Source organism: Anopheles ziemanni, chromosome 2 (genome assembly GCF_943734765.1).
Source record: "Anopheles ziemanni chromosome 2, idAnoZiCoDA_A2_x.2, whole genome shotgun sequence".
NCBI classification, from domain to species: domain Eukaryota; kingdom Metazoa; phylum Arthropoda; class Insecta; order Diptera; family Culicidae; genus Anopheles; species Anopheles ziemanni.
Genome location: NC_080705.1, coordinates 19,218,349 through 19,240,536, shown reverse-complemented (window position 1 = coordinate 19,240,536; position 22,188 = coordinate 19,218,349). Strand labels below are relative to the sequence as shown.

General features: G+C 44.3%; 2 protein-coding genes across 2 annotated transcripts in view; one reads left to right on the top strand and one right to left on the bottom strand.

The window, feature by feature from the left end:
- LOC131293126 (protein Atossa) overlaps window positions 1–7,726 on the bottom strand; it is a 32,615-nt gene extending 24,889 nt beyond the window's left edge. Inside the window, exon 1 of the mRNA XM_058321204.1 lies at window positions 7,326–7,726. The gene's annotated coding sequence lies outside the window, so the exon portion shown is untranslated. The remainder of the gene's footprint in view (window positions 1–7,325) is intronic.
- A 4,302-nt stretch (window positions 7,727–12,028) lies between these two features.
- On the top strand, window positions 12,029–22,135 carry LOC131293125 (uncharacterized). The gene is given in 2 exon segments (XM_058321203.1): window positions 12,029–21,810; window positions 22,126–22,135. Coding segments are annotated over 2 exon segments (9,792 nt in total).
- Window positions 22,136–22,188: the final 53 nt, after the last annotated feature.

The following is a 22,188-nucleotide window of genomic DNA, read 5'->3' as shown; positions in this document are numbered from 1 at the left end:
TGTGCCAACCGTGTGGACCCCGACGTCGCGTTAATACGCAATTTCCTTCTGGTTTTTTTTCGGTTGCTTCTCGCCAACTCTCATTTTTCCCCACCAATCATATCTTCGATGCTGCTTTACACCTAGTCAGCCTAAATGTAACGAGTTCAACGAGATGATGAGCAAATCGACAAAAAACAGATCCCTAAAACAACCAGCCAAGACCTCAATTAACATCGCTAGAAAAGAATCGCTTTCCTACACACCCGCTGTCAATTTCGCATAGTTAACGCACACTTCCGCGTGCCGTTATGCTTCACGCACATTCGTGCACCCAATCAGGAAAATATACGCAGCACACAACGGACGAAAACCCAGCTACCTTTGCGCAATCCAACCCAACATTCGAAGGTCCGTGTGCTTCGTGGGCACACGTAAAAAAAAAAGAAACAACATAACCCAGGTATAATACACGGGCTGTCGCCAGAAGTCCATCTTCCACGTCTTATTTTGCCTGCCTAAGGACCAAAACGAAAATACAAAGATAAACCATCCGAACGTCCGTTTGTTTCTATGTGTGCGTTACTCTGACGTTTCGATGAGACGGACGTACATTTTCAGGAAAAACCCTGGCCTTTGCTAAGGCGAACCGCAGTAAGGAAGGATACGTCACATCTGCACACACCGTCACAAAGGCCAATGACATTGCTCAAATACGTACGTACGCGTTAAAAAAAAAGGAAAATGAAACGTAGTTGGAAGAACGGAAAGGCAAAGAGTGTAAACATTACAAATTCTTGACACTCACGAACCAACGACCCCTAGCCAGGGACGGATGTTATTTGGCGAAGTAAAAAAATAAAATTAAAAGACAAAAGCAGAATATAAATAACAGTAGTTGTTAAAAACGTGAACACCCAAAGAAGCCCTACAACGAAAACCTACCCAGTAACGAAAACCTGATCCCCCGAGACTGTTTGAGAGGTGTATGCAACAGCTGATTAGACGCACTAGTTCCACAATTCCCACGATTGGCTACCGACCGAGCCAATAAGCGATAAGAAACCCTCTTACTGAAGCTCTTCAGGCAACAAGTTCCAGATTTCTTCCTATTCGAACTACGTTTAGAGTGAAAAGCCAGACCCACCCCGTCGTGCCAATCACTTGTCAAAACATACGGATATCTTAGAGCCATATCACCGCCGGTTACCCCCTCCTATCTATACCTATATCCTATATCTTATCACGACAGGCATTTGGTTGGACTGATTCTTTTATCACCCCCTTAAGGAAAAACGATGAAACAAAACACAAAATTAAAGCGTTATTTAACAGACGTGGCATAGGCCAGTAGGAGTACGCTGTTTGCTATCAGCTTACGCACAGCTCAGGCACAAACGTGTCTGGCAATATGAACCCTCATTAGACCACCGATAGGGCACGGCGGCAAAAGCGGACGAGAGCGCTATCAGACATTCGTGAGCCACACGGCATGGTTGTACGGGACGGTACAGGGTATGTTGGGTCATCCCGGGAGCAACACCGCACAACACTGCGCCTGATAACGCCACTGCTGCTGTCTGAGTCCACTAACTTGCGGGAGTCACAGCTCACTCCAAAGTCCGCCAATCAATGGTGAATATTGCGTCTCCACGTTGTCTATCAAGCACGGACTCAATACTATGCCCCGCAGGAGTACAGCCCAACGGGGTGGACTGGCCACATGTCAAGGAGAATTGTAAAAGACAGGTCAGTTCGTGAAGCAAACAATTCACAAGCGTTGTGTAATAAAAGAAATGCCACACCAACGAAAAGTGGGGTTAATACATTCGCGGACCTTCCACCCTCCTCTACGAAACTCAGGCAGCTGATTTAGCATGAAGCTGACCTCGAGGTGGTCGGGTAGAGTTTATCGGGGAAATGCCCCGTCGTGACACCGTTTACGATTTTCGGAACGCAGATTGCGCTACATTGCAAATGCACCGACGGTACAACAATGGATCTGGCCTTAAAATTAACTTTATTTTCGCGTCGGATTGCACACAATGATAATAATTCGCGTGTGACTGTGACCGTAAGACAAACCATGTCCCCCATTACTGCCCCAAATGTCAAGCCGGAACGTGTGTTTCTGGTAGAAGCCAGCCAACGTGGTGGTAACGGATTATTTATTGTGTTGCTTCCGATAAGGCGACAACATCATGGGACGAGTGGGCTATGTGTTCGCTAATTACTTGGACCGGATCTAGTCGGGTCGTGCGAATATCGGGTAAAGTGGCCGATGGAAAAACTGCATCATTAGTAACTTCGCTCATTTATTGATCATTCAATTACCAGGCAGACAGACAGCAAGATTTAACACTACTTTAGTAAAATATGAGCTTTTAAAAATGTCCTCTCAAATCGAAACCGGTTGCAAAAGGTGGTCCTATTAACTTCACCTGTAGCTCATTACCGAAGGCATCCGAAGAGGCTCACACATGTCTCATTTGAGAATGGAAAAACTAATTAACAACTTTTCCGTCCTAATTTCGAGTGTAGATTCAATTTTTTTCTATTATTGAGAAGATCAAATAGTTTTAAACCATGAGTAGCATGCTTAGAAATGGAGCTTATAACCCACACCTTCACCTACCGATTCCTGGATATTTAAAGCACATAATCATTTTAGATTACTATAGCACAACCCAAGAACCTTTCTCCCGCAACCTCCAATCATCATTACACCAGATATAATTTAACGATTATTTACCTCAACTCCGCGCATAACGGGGAACTCTACAACAAGTGCATTTGTTTCTGGAGCCACTTTCCCTCGCAACGGCGATTACGAGCGCACATTAAGCACTGAACCTCCCTCTTGGATATGCATCCATTACAGTAATATCTCTTCGGCCTGATGGTGGTGGCGGTGATTGCACACACCAGCTTCCACTATAAACATCAACCCGTTGAGCTGACTCATGCCTCAACATGGTCCGTCGCCCGCCCAGCCTGGGGTTGCAAGTGGATAGACCATGGGAGAGCCTCATCAAATTGTACGGCGGCAACAATTGCTTTCTTTGGATGGTTTCGACATCGCTGCTTCCGCTCTGACAAGGTGCCGGGCCTAGGAAGTTAGTGAATGGATTTTGGTAATTGATCCTCGACCATTCGCACATGCTCCACCTACTTCCAAGCTTAAGTTCCAAGCACTTCCTTCACGTTTCATTCGTTCATAATTCATACGAGCAAAAACATCGTCCTCCAACCGGCGAGGTTTACAGCGCTCTCCTATGCGAGTAACTCCGGTGGCACGAGATGTTGCATAAATGGTGGAGGTCGATTTCCTCATGCTTTTTTACTTCACCCTTTTGCCAGTTTAGCTGCTCTGTTGTTTATGTTTGCACGTATGCTTGTTTTCTCACTTCCAGCGCCTTTTCAATGTTAAAAAAATGTGCCTTTGGTTTGGGCAATATTTGAACAATTGTTTCAATGTTATGAAATTTAGATTACCAAAAAATAACAACGCGAGGTGTTAACTTCCAATCGAAAACACTTGCGCAGCATTTGATGCACATACTTGGGTGTCATATCATACAGCTTATTGCTCCACGTGGCGGGTACAATCCAAACCATCGCGTTGGATAGTTTAAAACGATTGTTCTATGTGTTGAAAATTATGTGTAATCTAAAAGGGAAGAAGTACACCATACAATTTGCCTCCGAACGTCTCATTAATACAAAACCGTGTGGCCGGGCGCAAATAGAAACAAAGAGATACATGAGCTCGCCCCATCCCGTAGGTAGAATGATATTTTGCGCATGTCCTCTCGCAACCTGACTCCTTCCACCCGTGGCCGTAGCCCGATGTCCCTGGGACGATGAAGAGTTGGGGTGGTGGAAAATGTGGCCTCGTTTTTGCCTCAAAAGTAGCAGCACACAAAGGATGGTCGGTATATCTAGGTCCAGAAGATGAATTTCCTCCCCGATCTAGCCCGACTCAACACCGGAAACTCTTTGTTCTAGCGGTACTCGTACCTCTTCTAAGTTGTTGTGATAAAGTGTTCTACTGTGTATAGGATTTTTAAATATAATTTCAAACCAAATAGCAAAATGCAAGACACAAACGCACATTTGCTCGGCGAACAAAGTTGACCAAAGGATCGTTTTGTTTGAGCTTTGCCGGGTGCAGCCAAATGGATGGCAAGTAAATAGAGCAGTCGTCTGGTCTCGGTTCTACCTAGGAGAGCTAGAGTAAACACGTCCAATCCCTTCAAAGATCCAACGACAGACAATCGTCATGTTTGTCGGGACGACAAAGAAAACGCGATGCAATTGCAAAAATCTCTATTGCAGACAGCGAGATGCACTGTCGGATCAACCGAACCCTGCCAATCCAGTCCAGTCCGTATTATCCTTGGCCTCATTTCCATTTGACTTTACTTTCCCAGTCTGGAGGAAGTTGAGGACTTGAAGACAATGGAAGGATAGATATATTGTTTCCGGTTCGTCGGTTGTGTGCAAAAAAAAAAACAGGGAACTTGCATCTAGAGGTGTATTTTTACCACTCGCGCACGAAGCTGTACATATTGTAAATATTATTTACCCGTTTTTGCCCTCCCTCTGTTTATCCACTTATTGAAAGGTAGATTGCTCGGGATGGCAGAAGACGTGACACGGATGTTAGGTATGCTGTTGAGGCGACGTTCATTTGAGCGTTAATTCGAACGGAAACAAATACGGCTGCCGTGGAGGTCTTCGTCGTGCAGTTGACTCAAATAGCATCTTCCAAAGCACTGCTCGCCTCGATGCAATGATGGAAGCAAACTTTGTGTTTGTAATTTAAGTTTGACTGCTTATCATCTGTTTACACTTGTCTCCTAGGTTTTCCTTCTGCTTTCATTTCGCCTTCTCCCTCCAACATCGTATGTTCTAATCGTCTTGAATAATCTAAAAAATGCATCACCGTTGCACGTTAGCAGGTCGACTCGTTGAGCAGTCGTGACGGCAGACCTCTAGGCTGGGCATAAGGCCTAGGAGATTTTGTCATACCTTCCACACTCTACTATTCCCTCGTCTGTACTGGCTCTCTTTCATCTCCCTACAAGTAACAGCTTACGGCTTCACACAGAAAACCAAACGAAAAAAGTGGTCGTAAAGAAATGGAAAAACGAAAACTATCTCGCAACACACCGTCGCGGAGAAACCCGTAAGAAAACGGGTGAAAAGCAAAAAAAAAAAAACGCTATCGACTGCAACAACCAGATCCCAGAAGGGCTGAGCATCGAAAAGGGAATATCAAATCCATCCAGCTCTGTGTGCATCCTCTGGTAAATGGCCTCTTGCTCTCGCACGCGACCGACCCGACCGGCTCTTAGCTGCATCCGTACTGGCCGGAGCAAACAAAGATAACGTGAAGCTCTTCTGGTGCGTTTTCAAATGCATCCACTTCGATGTTCCGAGCGGATCGACGAAGTCCTCTTCTTCACGGTGTGTACCGAGACGTGTTTCGCTGCTTCAACCGCGGCTTTCTTCACTGCATGTTTTTTATTCTCGCCGGCGAACCTGTCCCCGTTGGTTTGGGTCAAGTCCTGGCCAACCCGGATTGTTTTTTTTTTGCGCTGTCTGTCTGCATCGCTAAGCTCGACTCGCTTCCCTGCTCCGTTTCCGAGACGCATGGCGTGGCTGGAAACCGTCTCGACACGGGCCAACGAAAGATGGATCTACACGTGCCGGGGCTCAAAATGGCCAGCTTGCGGACGTATATAACTTTATGTACGTGAGTTTTCCTTCCTTTCGCTTTTGGACTTTGTTATTCTCTCTCTGTTCCGGGACCGAAGCGTCATTGCACCAGAAATCTGGGTTCTGTTTCGATCAACATCACCAGTATCCTTTGCCAGTAAGAAATGCCTGGTTGGCTGGTGGTTTTAGTTACACGTAGCATCCTTTGGTCTTTTAAATGAGTTATATTTCAACACTATTACCGTATTCGTTTGACTGAGAAACGATATGGTGGAAACGAACACAACTTTCTCCACCGGACTAAACCAGTCCTCGGATACGCAGTCTAGAATGTGTAGAACACTACAAAGAAAGGTGCGGTGCTTCTTTGTTGTCTGCTGAAAATCCCCCTAGTTAACCCGTCTGGCACCTTAACCGACACGTCGCAAATCATCTTCCGGATGGCATACTATAGAGGAATAATTCAACAAATGTTAAAAAATGATAGCCTCATTGCAAATCTTTTGCTTCGTGATTGATTGGAAAAACTAACTCTGCAATATTAAAACGAGCAAGTTGGATAATGCCGGCAGAACACCCCATGTACGGTTCGTTGACCTCCAAGTCTGTTGCCCGAGACGGAGAGGATACACTCGTCAAAGAGCCACAGCAGTAAAGCATCAAAAGTGATGGAAAGGATGAGGCCGACGAAAACCGAATCGTAAGGTGAGATCGGGCCAAAATTAGTTAGCTCCATGAACCGGCGAGCGATGCATGTACCGAATGATTCTAATCAATCGATAAATTTAACTAAGTCAGTTCAGACTACACGTATATTATATGCATTATTAAAGTGCGATGGTGAAAGAAAACAATTCAATTATTGTTCATTCAACTACACCGTTTTACAACGTGCTTTTTCCTAACTTAATAGAAAGAAATGTGATCGCCTGCAATGGTAATATTCAACAAAATGGGGTTCTGTAGAATACTTTATTCACACACAAACGTGTTAATACATCCGAGAAATGTGTTTTATTTTCTTCGTCCGAAACCTTTAGTCAAAAAGGAAAATAAGAACGTAGCAAGCAACGTTAACCATTAAAATCGTACATTGCATCATTACTACAAGTCCATTAATGAAGTGTTAAAGTATCTACACCATCGCCTTGAATAAATGTGGATTCCTATAACTTTTTCGTTGTTTTGTTTATGAACAAGCAAATCGCCATTCCTGTGAGTGCCTACGCGAATTTTGACAGCTCACAGCAGACGGGGTTGGTGAGTTCCTGCTGACAGCTGATTTTGTTGACAGTCAACAAACACAGTCTCTTGCTCGCTCCCGCACCCCTCACTGTAGCAATCGTCTTCCTCGTATTTGCTCTAACATTCAGTAAGAGACCTGTGGCGATTTTTTTTTCTAATTGATCAGTCAAATCGTTGATGGTTGATAATGGAAACTAAACTTTCCAGCTGTAATAAAGCTTAGGAAAACAGGTTCAGCAATATTTAGAGAATGAAGCAGCGTAAATTTAACCGTAAAACACTGCACTATTGTTGCAAAAATTTACTCCAACAAGTACAACGAATCTCACAACCAAATAGATTTTACGAAGCTATTGAATGCGACGGTTTCCACCTACCTTGTTGAAGTAGATCCGAAGAAACTCGATAGCACGAAGATAATGTTATATAAACCCGTTTTTCAGACACGGAAAGTCTTCTTTCACCAGTTTAATCAGCATATTGTCTCAGAATTGAGGGGGACTTTTCTATCGCGTCCGGGTTTGTTTGTGACGTGTCTTCCGCAACTTCCCCCGGCAGCAACTAGTCCTAGTAGTCTCTAATGGATTTAGTATCCTTTTCATGCACTTCACAACACGCTGAGCTGAATTTCGTACACTGGCAAAACCTTTTCCAACAACGCGTATGTATGCGCAAGCAGCTGCAGTGGTGGTATGAGGATTAGTTTTTACCTTTCGCTTTATTCTTGCTACCTTTTAGCGTCCTTTATTTTGAGTAACACCTTCGAAGGAACGTTTAAAATCGTTCTCCAATCGAAAAAAAACTCCGAAATTCACGACTGTAGGATGAATATAAAAGAATAAATAGCTTTAGTAACTACACCTTCGAGGTAACACAACGAAAAACACTCGTGGTTCAGAAGGACAGTGATTCAATTTGTAGACCCCACGGACAGCAAACGGATTCGTCAATGACAGCGACGAAATTTCGACTGTGAACAGAAGTTTAGAATGGTTTCATCGAGCACTACCGATTTATGTGGCCTGCTCGAATGGAGAATGGAAAATGGTAGATTTTCCCACCGTAATTGTCCTTTTCCTCACGAAACGATTACGATGGAGTCGAGTTCTCGCTGTCAAAAAGATCTCTCACTCTTTCAACGTCCAGCCTGCTCACACACTCTCGAATTGCTTTATCCCCCCAATTTTGCTTTCCTGCTCACAGCACACCTCTTTCTCGTTTGTGCTCGTTTTTCACTGTATATCTCTCTCTCGCACTGTTGGTCTTTCTTTTGCAACCAAGACGGTGGTCTCGAAACAAACTGCCAACTTTTTTAATCAGGGTCAGCGAAAGAAAAATCAGACTTCACTTTTTTCGTCTAGCTGCAATTGGCAACAACCTAATATTCGCTAAGCGAACTGTCCCAGGCTTGAAGACAACCTTGTTTTTTAGTTTTACAGCTTCGTTCGGTTTTGCTCCTCGAACTTTTGTACCATTGCTTGAGGTTTTGCTAACAATAATGGTCGTTTCTTACTGGCAGATAAAATGGAAACCAACCGAACATCTCCCTCACAACATGTACCAGGATTCCCTCTCAACAAGTTTCCTGCATTTATCTGGTGGATTGTGTGATTGCCGTTTGGTTCGTACACGAACGGAACTAGTTTTACCGAGGAGCACTGCGGCGACGTGTATGAATCCTTGCGTCCTGGCGATAATTATCGGCAGGAACAATGGGGACACACCGGGGTTCCCTCCAACTACCGCGCACTGTTTGAAAACCAAAATGGAAAACTTCTTTAACTGAACTAGAGGATTTTTCCAATGAACCGAAACACAGTGGCAGAGTGGAAGAGGAACGCAGCTCCCTTTCGGTGTAAGAAGTCTCGATCGAAAGCCCGAACGACCAACCTCCACGGTGTATCAAAACTGACTGACGTTTCCCTTCGGGATTCGGTTTACCCACCACTACGAACGAAACTCACGCCAAACTGGCCGTGGTCACAACTGTAAATAATGGCTAAATTAACTAATTTCTCAATAACTTTTTAAATTTTATTTTGGCCAATTTTAGCGGCAGACCTCTCAAATGCAAGGTCTTTTAAAGACTGATAACTCTGTGCAACAAAGACTCTTCCGCAAATCTTAGTTTGTGAAATTCTGAGGCGTGTGTGCAGAAACCTTGGTTGGTATTTTTTGTTGAAATAACTAATTTGTTAATAACTTCATGATCGCTTAACCGATTTGCACATGTGACCCCTCAAATGAAAGGTCTTTTCAAAACACACAACGTTGTCTTACAATAGATCCATCCATACTTTCAAGTTTTTGAGAAAACTAATTGTGTGGAAAAGAGACAGCACTCTACCGGGAACAAGGTTGATAAACCTCGATTACTGAAACGCAAAAAATTGCTAAATTGTTAATAACTATTGATTCTTGCAACCGATTTTCACGATTAACCTTTAAAATGAATGGTCTTTTTAAGACGCGTACTTGTGCTGAAGGTAGATGTTTTCGTACTTTCTTGTTTTTGATAAAAATCACAGGTGGGAATGTGTTCGCCCGAAGGGGCGAAAAAGTAAATCAGGTTGATTGACAATTTAGGTTAAAAAAGCCAATTCTCGCATAACTTTTTAGTTTCTTGACCGATTTCCACAAATGACCCCTCAAACGAAAGGTCTTTGCAACGCAATTTGACGCGCAATTTTGCCTCAAGGAACATATTACATTTTATCCATCTTTTCTAGTTATTCTATCAGCTCACGTCGAGAGAAAAGAGAAAATTTCCTCTCGTAGAGACCAAATTTGGTCACGCACACATTTGCATTTGTTGCACCAACACATGCGTGGTGCGTGTACAGACACAACGTTTCGCCCGAACCGGTTTACCGATTCAGCGTTTGAAAGTCATTTGCTAGAACAAGACCCGCTACCGCAGAGGTCGTGAGCATATTTCGCCCAGATCTCTCAAAATTTTGGAAGAGAATTCGCTTTTTCCCGCCAAAAACGAGCGGCGCTTGAACCTGTGATTAAACAGCTCATTTGGGCCAATTGTATATCTCAAATACGTTAGATATATTGTAATGGATGCAAAGCACCAGTTTACTTACCTGTTGCTGCAATCTAGCTTTAAATATATTTTATCAGTCATGTTTGAGGCGCTATTTGTGAAGAATGTCTTCAGAACATCAAACATGTTCGTTCCGCGATGAAGTCCCCGCCGGGAAAGTGCAAAAAAACATCAAAAGGACATGCTTCACTGTTTCAGTGACCCACGATGGATTCAATTTGAATGATAACGCTGTCATAATTCTTTTTGAAACATAATAAATGCTGCTCTTCTTGGAACAAACTCGGATAAATCAGTTAGTCTGCATGTTCCCAAAAAGGACTAGATTGTTCGTGCTGTTTGAATACAATTAGAAGAATAATGTCAACTATAGTGATATTCTTATGTTAATCATTCATTGAATTAAACACATCATATGAAAAATCGGCATTAGATGAGCGTGTATGATATGATGGATTGGGATTCGGATTCGAAGATCCGGATCTCAGAATGGATTTGAATCGAAAGATTCGATCCCTGCAGGGATTCAGTTTCCCCATCACTAGTATCAAAACTGACTGACGAACGTAAATGCCTAAACGAAGCAATTTGTTGTTGTCTCGCTTTCACAATCGGAAGATCTGACGACGACGACGAATTCGAAAGGATGAACCCCATTTGACAGCTTTGCCTCCCAGAGGGCTCACTAGGGGGCGCTACTGATTCGAAATTTGAATTTTCAGTTCATTTTTCCCGTTTTTCTTCGAACGGTTGGTTGAAAATCGCGGATTAAATCAATCACTTATTCTTCTATGAGAATCGGGACCTGGTGACGCCAAAAGATAGTCAACAAATATACTAAAAAGTAACAGTTTACGGATTTGAAATATCTTTAAAAATAGTTATAGGGGTTTAAAAATAGCTGTCAAAATTGCCCCTAGAAAGCATTCCGGCGAGATTTCAAAGCAATGTATTCTAGTGTTAACCAGCAGCATACTAGAATAATTAGTAAAAACGGGCTTTGCATGAGTTCAAAATGTTTATTTAATAGTCTGACCATTTGGTGCCCTGCGCAGTGTACCAATTGTATTTGCCATAATGAGACCGAACAGAATATTGCAACGTGTACCTTGGATATTGATACGTGTTGCCAATCAAAGTCGTATATCAGAGCGGACAGAGTTCAATTACTGCTAGAGGATCTTATACTATGCATTTCAGCAATACCCACATGAATAAAAATGGGTTCTTTATACAACGATTCAAACATCACAACGTTCCTAAGTAGCTCAAAATACCTTCCCCAGCACCGCACGTCAACTCCATTTATGATCAGAGATGAAGCACACGCCGAAAAACAGCGATCGATCAAAGTCAATGTACATAATAGAACTGAAAGACGTGATACCAGCTACATGGGATAGTATCTCGATATACGATTATACGATTGCAATAAGTGCTGATACATCTTAAAAGGTCATATTAAGCACTTAAATGTTATTTTTCATTCAATTTTACTCAACAGATCAGAACATATAAGGAATTGTACGACCAATTTTACGATGTAAAATTCTTCATCATCATCATCTTCTTCTTCTTCTTTTTCTTCTTCTTCTTCTTCTTCTTCTTCTTCTTCTTCTTCTTCTTCTTATTCTTCTTTTTCATCTTCGGCGAGGATTTACTCCAGTACGGCTATTGAATCCAGCTTCCTGGGCCTTCGCAAGCTAACCTGGAGACATACACCTCTATTGGTTAAGGACCGGCTACTTAGGCCATTTCTGTGCTGTTTACCCCTGCTCAAAGAGTTTTACTCAAGAATTTGCCGTAGTCGAACTGTAAAACTGTGTGCGCAGCCGGCACGAATTTATTGATTAAAATTTTAAAAACACAAAACAACTGATAACCTTCTCGCCGGGAAAACACCAATTTGTTGATAATACATTTTAAGAACCGACAAGATCAAGTCGTGCTGAGATGAAGTAAGCAGTAATCATTTGCACTCAGTGAAGTAAACATCGTTCTTCGTTAAGTGATCCTACCGGTGAAACCATGGGAAGCAACGGAAAAGTTCGTCAGCTCCAGCAGCTGTTAGATGTGTCGTATGGTGATGAAATAGTTCTCTTCCCAACCATCTTATCCGGTCATCAAGTTCTTCTAGTGAAACGCCAAAGATCGGTTCACTGTTTTCGTCTGGTCTCAGACGCAACTTCCACCGATCAGTGGGAGAAGCTGTGGTCCCAAGAGAACTTCTTCGATGAAAATGTACGCAACGTCTATGGTTTCTTGTACGTGGAAAGTTCCGGCTGGATGTTGATGAAGAATCGCAATGGTTTGCAAATTTATCGGATGGAAGGAAACGAGCTGAATTTACGCCATTATTCTTCTGATGGACGGTATCGGAACCTCTACGGTTGGAATGGCGGGGACACGGTGTTCCTAATGGGTCAGATTTATGCAGAGAGTGATAAAATCGGTGTTTTGAGCCGTAACAAAAGAGGTACCATTAAGTTGGAACAAATGGTAGAAAGTGTCGTGCTAGAGGGTGGATCGCAAACGCTCTGGCAGTTGTCCAATGGCCCCACCCTTCCTGACAGTTGGAAGCTCAAATCGACATGGCTTGGATTGGCGATCGTCGATGGAGGCACCAGTCAGCAGTCGGCTATCATCGAGCGATCCTCGAATGGAATAATGGTGTACAAGCTCGACGCAAGTTATCAACTGCAAACGATTGCGCGCATAGAGGATGTGCCTTTCACTGGTGCTGATAACGAGCGTATTTTATTTGGCAGTGTTTTCGGCAAGGCAACGTTCAAGGATTTGCTTCATTTCAACGAGACTGGATTGTACTTGTACAAACACGAAGGATCTAATTATCGATCGGTTTATCACGACTCGAGTTTCGGTACGAGCGCGTTCGGATGGCAAGCAGAACATTGGCGTACGGCGAACTTAGTTGATACTACTGGTGATGGACGTGATGAGTTGTGGCTTACTGGGTCCCAATGAATTTTTGGTTTCCGTTTTACAGAGCAAGGTGTAGAGAAAATCTCCAGTATCCCTGTAGACGATGAGGACGTTCGTTACGCAAAGTTGATGACTGTGATCACGAAAAGATCGAATCCGATTTTTATTGCCGTTGGTGGACGAAAACTGTACTCCCTGGGATTTCAACCGTCAAAAGAACCAACAACTAATCCTGATGTGTATGGTACTGTTGAAGATGATACTTGCTCAGATATTGAGCCAATGTTTACTCTCCACTCGATTCCTGGCCCAATCGTGGAGGCTTCACTGGCAGAAATGCTCGACACATCCTTGCTTCAGGAGCCAATTGATCCTATGGATGGGAGTTTGAACTTTGCTATCTCGTTGCTGCAAGTGGGACAACTGTTCAACCTTCAGACGTCCAAGTTTATCACCTATCAGGAGAGAGATTTGGACACTTCTATGGGACGAGGTTGGTCCCTTCAGGTGGACTGTGTTTTCATCGATCGGGGAAACAGCATCTTCGCAGAGGATCATCGTTACTACCTTATCAAGGATGGATCTTCTAAGCTCCTCACTGCCAGTCTCAGCAATGACTCTTCGGAAGAACAACCAAGATCATCGTTTACAATAGACGGGAATAATCACACAACTATTACGTTCGATCGTGCACAGAATCGGTGGTCAATCGTAGATCAGGATAATGGAGAGACCTTAACCTATGGAACCTATGAAGACAAAAAGTTTATCAAAATGGACAACGGTTCAGCTGATTGGCCTTTTCCGATCGACGGAAAGAAGTATCGGAGCCGGCCCGGAACACTTTTGCCATCCGTGTGGTACCTCATCCGTCATACCGATCGTGCTGGCCAATGGATGGAATACTCCTATAAGAGTGAATCTGTTATGGAAGAGTTCCTACTTGAATCGATCATAACAAGCGCAGGTGCATCACTACGGACATCATACACGGAGCAGTTTGGGAAAACTCTGTTCACTGGCTACACCACCCGCACCGGAAGCTACACCCAATCCATGTTGTTAGAGTACATCCAAACTGCTGATGCTGTGCGTTTGAGACGAATCTCTCAGTTGAACAAGACGGTTCTGCAGTTCAGCTACAACGGACCAAGTGGTGAGATGACGGAGATTACATACCCAAACGGCCTGGTGGCTCGGTTTGATTATACGTTACTTCAAATCGAGCGAAATCTGCTTATGAATCGTTTCGAAACCTTCTCTCACCCCCGAGCTGCATATGGTCCAGGATATATGCTGGTCGTTGACATTACCAAACACCGACAAGTACGTCTTCACCTCAGAGATGTCCTTGGATCAGATACTATTGCGATTGCTGGATCACCCATTCCTCTGCTAGGCAAATTGCCCGTCACCAACTACGAAATATTTCCGGGAGAAACGTACTTTGCGGTGCTGCTTCACCACGATCAGAGAGCACCGGAGCTGTGCCTATTTCAATCACAAGGCGACATATGGCAGGCCAATCCTACCTACCTAAAACTGCCAAAGGATACGTCAATCCGATCCGGCCAAGATTTTCTACTAGGAGTACAATCTAAACGGGTGACAGTAGTAGAACGGCAGAATGGAAAGTGGATAACACAGAAACCATTCGATAACGAGGAGTCTGCGCTCATGCACTTCTTTTCCCATGGTTTCTTATCGTACACAGACCAACACCTGAAGCTGTACGTTCGACGAACTGGTCAATGGACGCCAACGGTTCTGAATCTCCCATCGGGTTTGATTACAGAAAGCACAACGGTGTTCGATCGTTTCGATCATCCGCCGGAGTCGATTGATTACCTTAAGAAAGGCATTCTTCCAGATGCCCTGGGAATGTTCCACAACATCATAGTAGTGCGATCTTTCTATATAGATGGATCGAAGTTATACGTGCGGCTTAACTTGATGCACCTAAATGGCAATCATGAAGTAACCCGACAGGAAGTGATGCATATTCTAATCGAAGATCTCGAAACGTACACATTCAACCCACCGGAGCAGGATGGAAACACATTCGTGTTCGCCTATCGGATTGAGAATGGCAAATTTAAACTCAAAGTGATCGAACACCGAGGAAAAATTATGGATGAGGTCGAGGAAATTAAAGAACAAATCGAAAAAGATATTCGCGACGAACTCAACGCACCCGAGGAGGAGAAGGAACGCTATCGCCAGGAATCGTTAGAGAAGTTGAACAATGAGCTGCAGGATTTGTATCGTAATATCACCGCGCAAATCCCGTTCGCAATCGATCCCTCAAAGCTCAGCATGATAATCAGCGACTCCTACATCATTACCGCTAGCCACAAGGTGCTTTTCGACGGTGTAGAATGGACGAAGGAAAAGATACCACAGGAGGAATTGACAATGGACAAAGTTTCAATCGACCTCGGAACGAAGTATCGTCTGGTTAAAACGCACCGAAATGCGACATTCGATTTGTTGGGCCCAAATCAATACGTTGAGCTTAACACCGATACACGTGATGCGAACGATCTGTACATCCGATATCCTGGTTTTTTTGCCGTGCAAACGAACGACTCATCAGTGCAGGTGTTTGATTTCGAGCGAGGTCAATTGAATAGTCTTCCGGCTGGAGAGAAATTGGAAGCTTGCAGTAACCAGCTTGCGGTCATTAGCACGCAAACAGACGGGAAGGCGTTGTTTATTCGCTCAATAAAATCCTTCGGTGTTACACTGCAAAACGTCATCGGAAGGTACGATCTGATCGATCGTCGGGGACGGGAGCTGACTAATTACTATCAGTTTGATCCCCAATCTGCTAAGCCCCATGGGACGGGATTCATTCTCAGAGATGTCAAAATCACTCCAGTCAGCACAAGTGGGTCATACGGCTGGTACAAGGAGCATTACAATTTTGCCAACCATACTTTGAGCACCAAAACCGTGTACAACTCTAAAGGCGAGTTTGTTCAAGAGATCAACAAGACGAGTGGGGAACAGAAAGATTTACTTGGTGCAGACGGTGTTTTAACCGCGCGTGATGGAAAGACTATCGTGGCTGACTTTCGCCCATTTCAAATCTCCAACGAAGTGGTGTCCTACTTCGGCTTCGAACCATACGAACAAAACCGTATCGGAACCGATCGTGTATGGACATGGAAGAACGGACAGGTGCTGCAGGAAAGACGTAACCATTTCCTACGCCTCGTACGCTCCTCGTCCGCAAGTGGATTGTTCCAACCGAAAAACTTCACTGGAACGCTGGTGGTTTCCTGTTGGTTGCGGACAGCTACTAGATCGGTAGACATCAGCAATACTCTTTCGGTTACTTACGGTGGCAACACGATAAAGGGAATAGTTGGATCATCGATAGAAGGTTGGAAGTATGTGGAGGTACTAGTGGAAGGCAATGAAGAATTTGTTGTCAACATTTCGCCAGGCAATACTGGTGAATCGTTAGATGTTGATCATTTGAGAGTTACTCCGATTGAACTGGAATCGGAAATCAACATCTACGACTTCACGACGGCCCGAAAACGATCGACGTTGCACGGATCAGGTTTATTATCGCATTATCTATACGATGAACATGGGAACGAAATGGGACATATCAACGAGCAAGGATCAATCGATAGCTTTACAATCATGTCTCGTTCTCACAACACCCGCATTGAAATGAAACCAGCATTGGGTGAGGTGTTAAAAGCCACTCAATCGAGCAACTATTCCGGACCATTCAAATACATTTCCCAAACGGCTGTCGTAAGATTCCGGTACGGAGGAAATAAGTCTGATATAATCAATGCAACAATAGGCTCAAGAACGTTCTCTATAGAGGTCGCAGGACACGAAGCTACTCTGCGCATAGAGCATCACTCTGCCAAGATTCCTCCGGTCGGTGACATGGTGGTTTTCAGCACCAGTATTCGTTATAGCATTTGGATCGATGGTCTTCTTAAACTGGAAACTCTGGCTTCCGAAGGACGCCTGGATAAATATGTGATCAGTAGCATGCATGGTCAGGTTTGGGATGCAGTTCTTTTATATGACACTAGCGTGAATGTTATCTACCTCTCGGACTTTGGCATGCCGAAACAAATCTTGAAACTACACGATCCAAATGTCGTTGCACTGCAAGAAATCGTTTATGACGAACTCAATCGCCCTGCCATCAAAACGAAATGGACGATTCTTAACAGTATCAATACATCGGAACTGTTCGCCTATCGTAGCAACTTCATCAAAAACGAGACTCGTGTTTGGACCAATGGCCTCATGGAAGGATCTGTCTCGGAACTCAATGCAGATTGTGCCGGTTATCCCTACAGTAGGACGTTATATCGCGATAATCCTCTCGAAGAAAAAGCGGTTCAATCTCTGCCTGGAAAAGCTTTCGCCATCGATGGTGCCTTTGCGAAGCATTACGAAACTAATTCGAGTATAGACTTCCTGGAAAACCTCTTCCCACAGCGTGCTGGCTTTCGGTATGAATACGAACGATATCCGGATCAGTCGATTTATGTTAAGATTTTCGATAATCTGAAACGGAAGATAGCCGAATACGTCCGCTCCAATGGTGGCGATCACCACCTGACCACCTTCCAATACGACGATCACGACCGATTAATCCTGCAATTGCCACCAGCTTATCACGAGACGGCAGATACCTTCTCTCGCACGACTCCGTTTTTCGACGGACAGTTCTCTTCCGAGCTGACCGATCTGCAGCAGTCATGGGGAACAAGATACGAGTATGATCAGAAGAGTGGACTGATGACTCTCAAGCGAACGCCGGACATGGGTGATGTTCGGTATATGTACACCCCAGAGGGTCTGTTGCGTTTTGTAGTGCAACCGGAAAACCGCAACGTCATGTTCTTCTCTTACACGTCCGTAGGAAAGCTAGCTCAAAGAGGAATGATCGACGTGGACCCGGCTGAACTGACAAAATATCTATCAAACGATGCACAGTTGCCACCATCGACAAACTATGTTCTGTTTAACCGAGCAGACACCGAAGTCGTCCCTCAACATCGTCACAGGGTAGAAAACATACAAAAGGTTTCGAACAATCGCGTCATGTCAGAGTTATTGTTTTTTGATCATGAGAAACAACTTATCTCCAGCATCCTGTACTCGAACGCAAACAGCACACTTCCAATCGGATACAAGTATTGCAAGAATCAAATTCAAGAGATAAAGTATCCGATCGCAGTGGAGGGAAAGATCTTCCGCCTCCGGTACGAATACGACCATCGAGGAAAGGTGATCAGCTTGGCGAATGCTGCCTCAAACGAGAAGTTTGTAGTGATGGAAAACAACAGCATGGGTCTGCCAAAGTATATGATCATTCAACCTAACACTTCACACGCTTTCCGGCGCACGTTTCAGTACAACCAGCCGGGATATTTGACAAGCATTCAGGACCCCTATCTCACTGAATCGATCGACTACGTCGGCAAAGGATACGGTGGACGGGCAGTCGGAGATGGTACAGTACAGATGACTCGTTTCAATGCCACTTGGCATCAGCATAGCAACACCCAGTTCCTCAAGCTAAAACCGTCCCATTTCGGCAACCAACGTCGAGCTAAGCGTTGCTACAATGCTCTGAAATCGGCAAGATATATGGATGCGCAGGGACGTCCTGTGAAAAGCATGTATCCCCTACTCGCACTAGACCTGCCCATCGTTTGTAGGTTGGGCACAACTGGACATCACGTAGCATCGGTTATGAATGGTGCAGGATTCCCGCAGCTTTACGGTCATACGTACGACTATGGAAGCCATCGGCAGCTGATCCGTGCAAAGTATTTTCAAAATGTAGCTGAAGAGCTGTACGAGCCTTTGCGAAAAAATGCGTTTGAAACAATCAACGGTATCAATGCGGCAAGATCGGCAAACATTTGGAACATTCTCCACGAAGCAGGCTACATCCACAGTGACTGCACTTCGATTGGTCGAGTCAACTGTCAAGGTTTACCCGGCAAGTCTATCTTCCATCCAACTATAGCCAAGCATCCCAACTCGGTAACGTTTAGTGGTTTGTTGGTGCGTGTTATCGCCGGCCGTAAGGACCTTTCACAAAGAATGTTCGATACACTCTGCGCCGGTTGGTATCGAGAAGATCTACCCAACGTGATTCTTGAAGCATGCAACTCTATTTGGAAAACTCTGATCGACGAAAAATTCATAGGCCCCGACTCCAACAACAGCCTGCAAGCGTTAAGCCCCGAGCTTCGTGAATTGCTGAGTGCATACACTCCACATCTACCAGAGATTATCGGGACGCTTTACCGCCGCCTTGCCACTTCTCTAGGACAGAGCTCCGGTGATGTGCAATCGTATGAAATCGACGCCAATGGCAATCATCGACACTTCTACACGGGCTTCAGACGGTACCGGTTGGAGTATGTGAAAAATTCGAATAAGATTGCCGCCGTCCATAGACTAAACCTTGCTGATCCCGCGTCTGGTCTGGAAGAAACACGTTTTCCTGTAGATCATAACCATGAAGGTAGTGTGACTCGAGCCATGCACAAAGGCATACAGCGTATCACCTACGACCCACTATACAACCGGGCGACGGAAGTGCTACTCACCGACGGACGGAGTCTTAAGTTCGACTACAACGTCCGTGGCCAACGTCTCTACAAGCACGTATACGCTCGAAACGGCAAGCTCTTGCGAAAGAAATACTACGTCCGAGACGTGCAAGGTAAACCACTGATTGAGTACGAAGACATTTACCAAGGTACCAACGTCGATCAGCCGCTGGTTCGAGCAACGATCTTTCTCTATGCAGAAGACCGACTCATTGGGTTCATTCGCAACGATCAGTTCTACAGTGTGACGCTCGACCACGAAGGATCCGTGCGGTTAGTCATAAAAAATGGAGAGATTGTTGCAGCTTACGATTATCTACCGTATGGCGAGCTTCTCCGCAAGTACGGCGAGGATCCAAATGGACAACTGGACTATCGCTTCACAGGAAAGGAATGGGACGAGGAAACTGGACTGTATGACTTCCACACGCGCTTGTACGATCCCGAACTGGGTCGATTCTACCAGATGGATCCCAAAGAACAATACGCGAGTCCGTACATGTATGCCGGAAACTCACCCGTTTCATTGATCGATCCAGATGGCCAATTTGCTTTCTTGATCGTGGTGGTAGTGCTGGTGCTAGCGGGCGCCTACTTTGGTGCTGCGTCGGCCAACGGCTCATGGAATCCAGCTAAATGGAATCCAAAAAAGGCTATCATTGCTGGTCTTGCTGGAGCACTCATGGCGTTGTTGGCGTCAGTTAACATCGCAAGCGGGTTCGTCTTCCTGTCCGGCTACTTTACGACAACGGCTGCGGGCGCTATAATAGCGGCATCTTCTATCGGTTTTGCATACTTGAACACGGCTTCTGCCACTGGAAACTGGGATCCGAGCAAGTGGGATTGGTCTTCGCCGGGCACCTGGAATGCACTGTTTACTGGTAGTCTTACCGGGGCAAAACTGTTCGATACTATCGACGATATCCAAAAAGCCTTCTTGATCTCCCCAGGCATTAGCATGTTTTTTATTGTTAGCTTCTCCTTGTCTAAAAGTAGCAAGGCCAATCATGGAAATATGCGGTTCTGGCAATGGGACTGGAGCAAGCCGGACACAGTATGAGATGCCAAAGAGGGTGACAGTTTCGGGTTGACCGTGTCACCGAAGCTCACCTTGGCCACGAAGCAGCTCGCAGAACAATTACAACATTTCAAAGAAATTGGAAAAGCCCTAGAAACTAGTAATTTTAATGTTCTTAAGGAAGTACTTCAGGCAGAGTCAAAGGCATGGAGACAGATTGTTAAGGATGTCATCAATGGAGAACATGTGAAGGAGGGTTTAGCGGCGGGCAAAGTTGCAGGTGCGAAAAGTGGGACAAGTTTGTTGCCAAAAATACCAGATAAAGCATTGGAAGTAATCGAAGACATTCTTACCATTTCTAACATTGTTGACAGTTTGAAAAAGAAAAAACCACGTAGCATCGAGTACAGCAAATCAATGTTCCCGATGAGCCTGATAAATGGCTCACACTTTCAACTAGTTTTAACAAACGAAGGTAACAATGAACTAGATGGAATGGTTTTACTCGGGTCGAGCTCAAACAGAATTTCCCATTGGATTAACAACTTACTGGAAAGTATTTTTATCAAGTCGAAAAGGGGCTATAGCACAAACCATGAACCTAAAAGCAACAATGTTCAACCTTACTCGAACTACAAGAAGAGTTTCAAGCGAACCTATGAAGTTCCCAATTGTTTCTTCCGGTCGTCGGATGGTACCTTCGATAGAATTGTGTGCTATGAACAATATGGATTTTCTTACGTGTTCCCACATGAAGCAAACGGTGCGAATTCATTTACGGAAGACTCATATTCGCGATGCTACCCGATCGAATATGAAGGATCTCCTTCAGTGGTCTGCTCGGGCACAACCAGTTCGTACGTGTTCACGCCACATGCGAAACCCATTAACTACCTCGATCAATTAAATGGAGCCCTCATGCTGATGTTGGTTGCCCCAGCTGTTACGAAGACCATCGCGTCGTTCTTTGGAAAGCTACTAACAGGCAAAACGATGAACCAAGTACCATTCCAAAATGTTTCAGCTCAGGAAAGGTATCAGCTGAATAAAAACCTAGCCCAACTGTGCTTTTCCGTTACGCAAAGTGATATGAGATCTACCATCAGTTCTGCAGACCGTAAGTGGATCAAGATTGTACTGGAGGATATTGAAGAAGATGTACGAGCATTCCGAGCAAACAACGAGGTATCTCGAGAGACGTACGACACCTTGCTGGATCGCATCGATGCGCTGTATGAAGAACTGATAGAAATGAATGTTATTGCTGCTATGTTACAATCCGGCCGTATTTTACACCCAACAATCGTTGCTTTGGACGCTAAGAATTGGGATATTTCGAGGACGAGTTCTATCATATCAAACATATCTTTACAACCCATATACAATCAAATTTCACATGAAAAGGTCTTGCGCGATTATTTTAATTAAAAATAATTGTGCACACTTTTAAGTGGGGACGTGTCGAAGATCGTTAATGAATAAGTAATACGTTGTTTCAAAATTTATCAATATACCTTTAATTAATGAATTATATTCTTATAAATTAGATTCATGTAAAGATAAATTTGTACAAAAAAATTCTAATAAAACAACTAACGCCCAAAGATTTC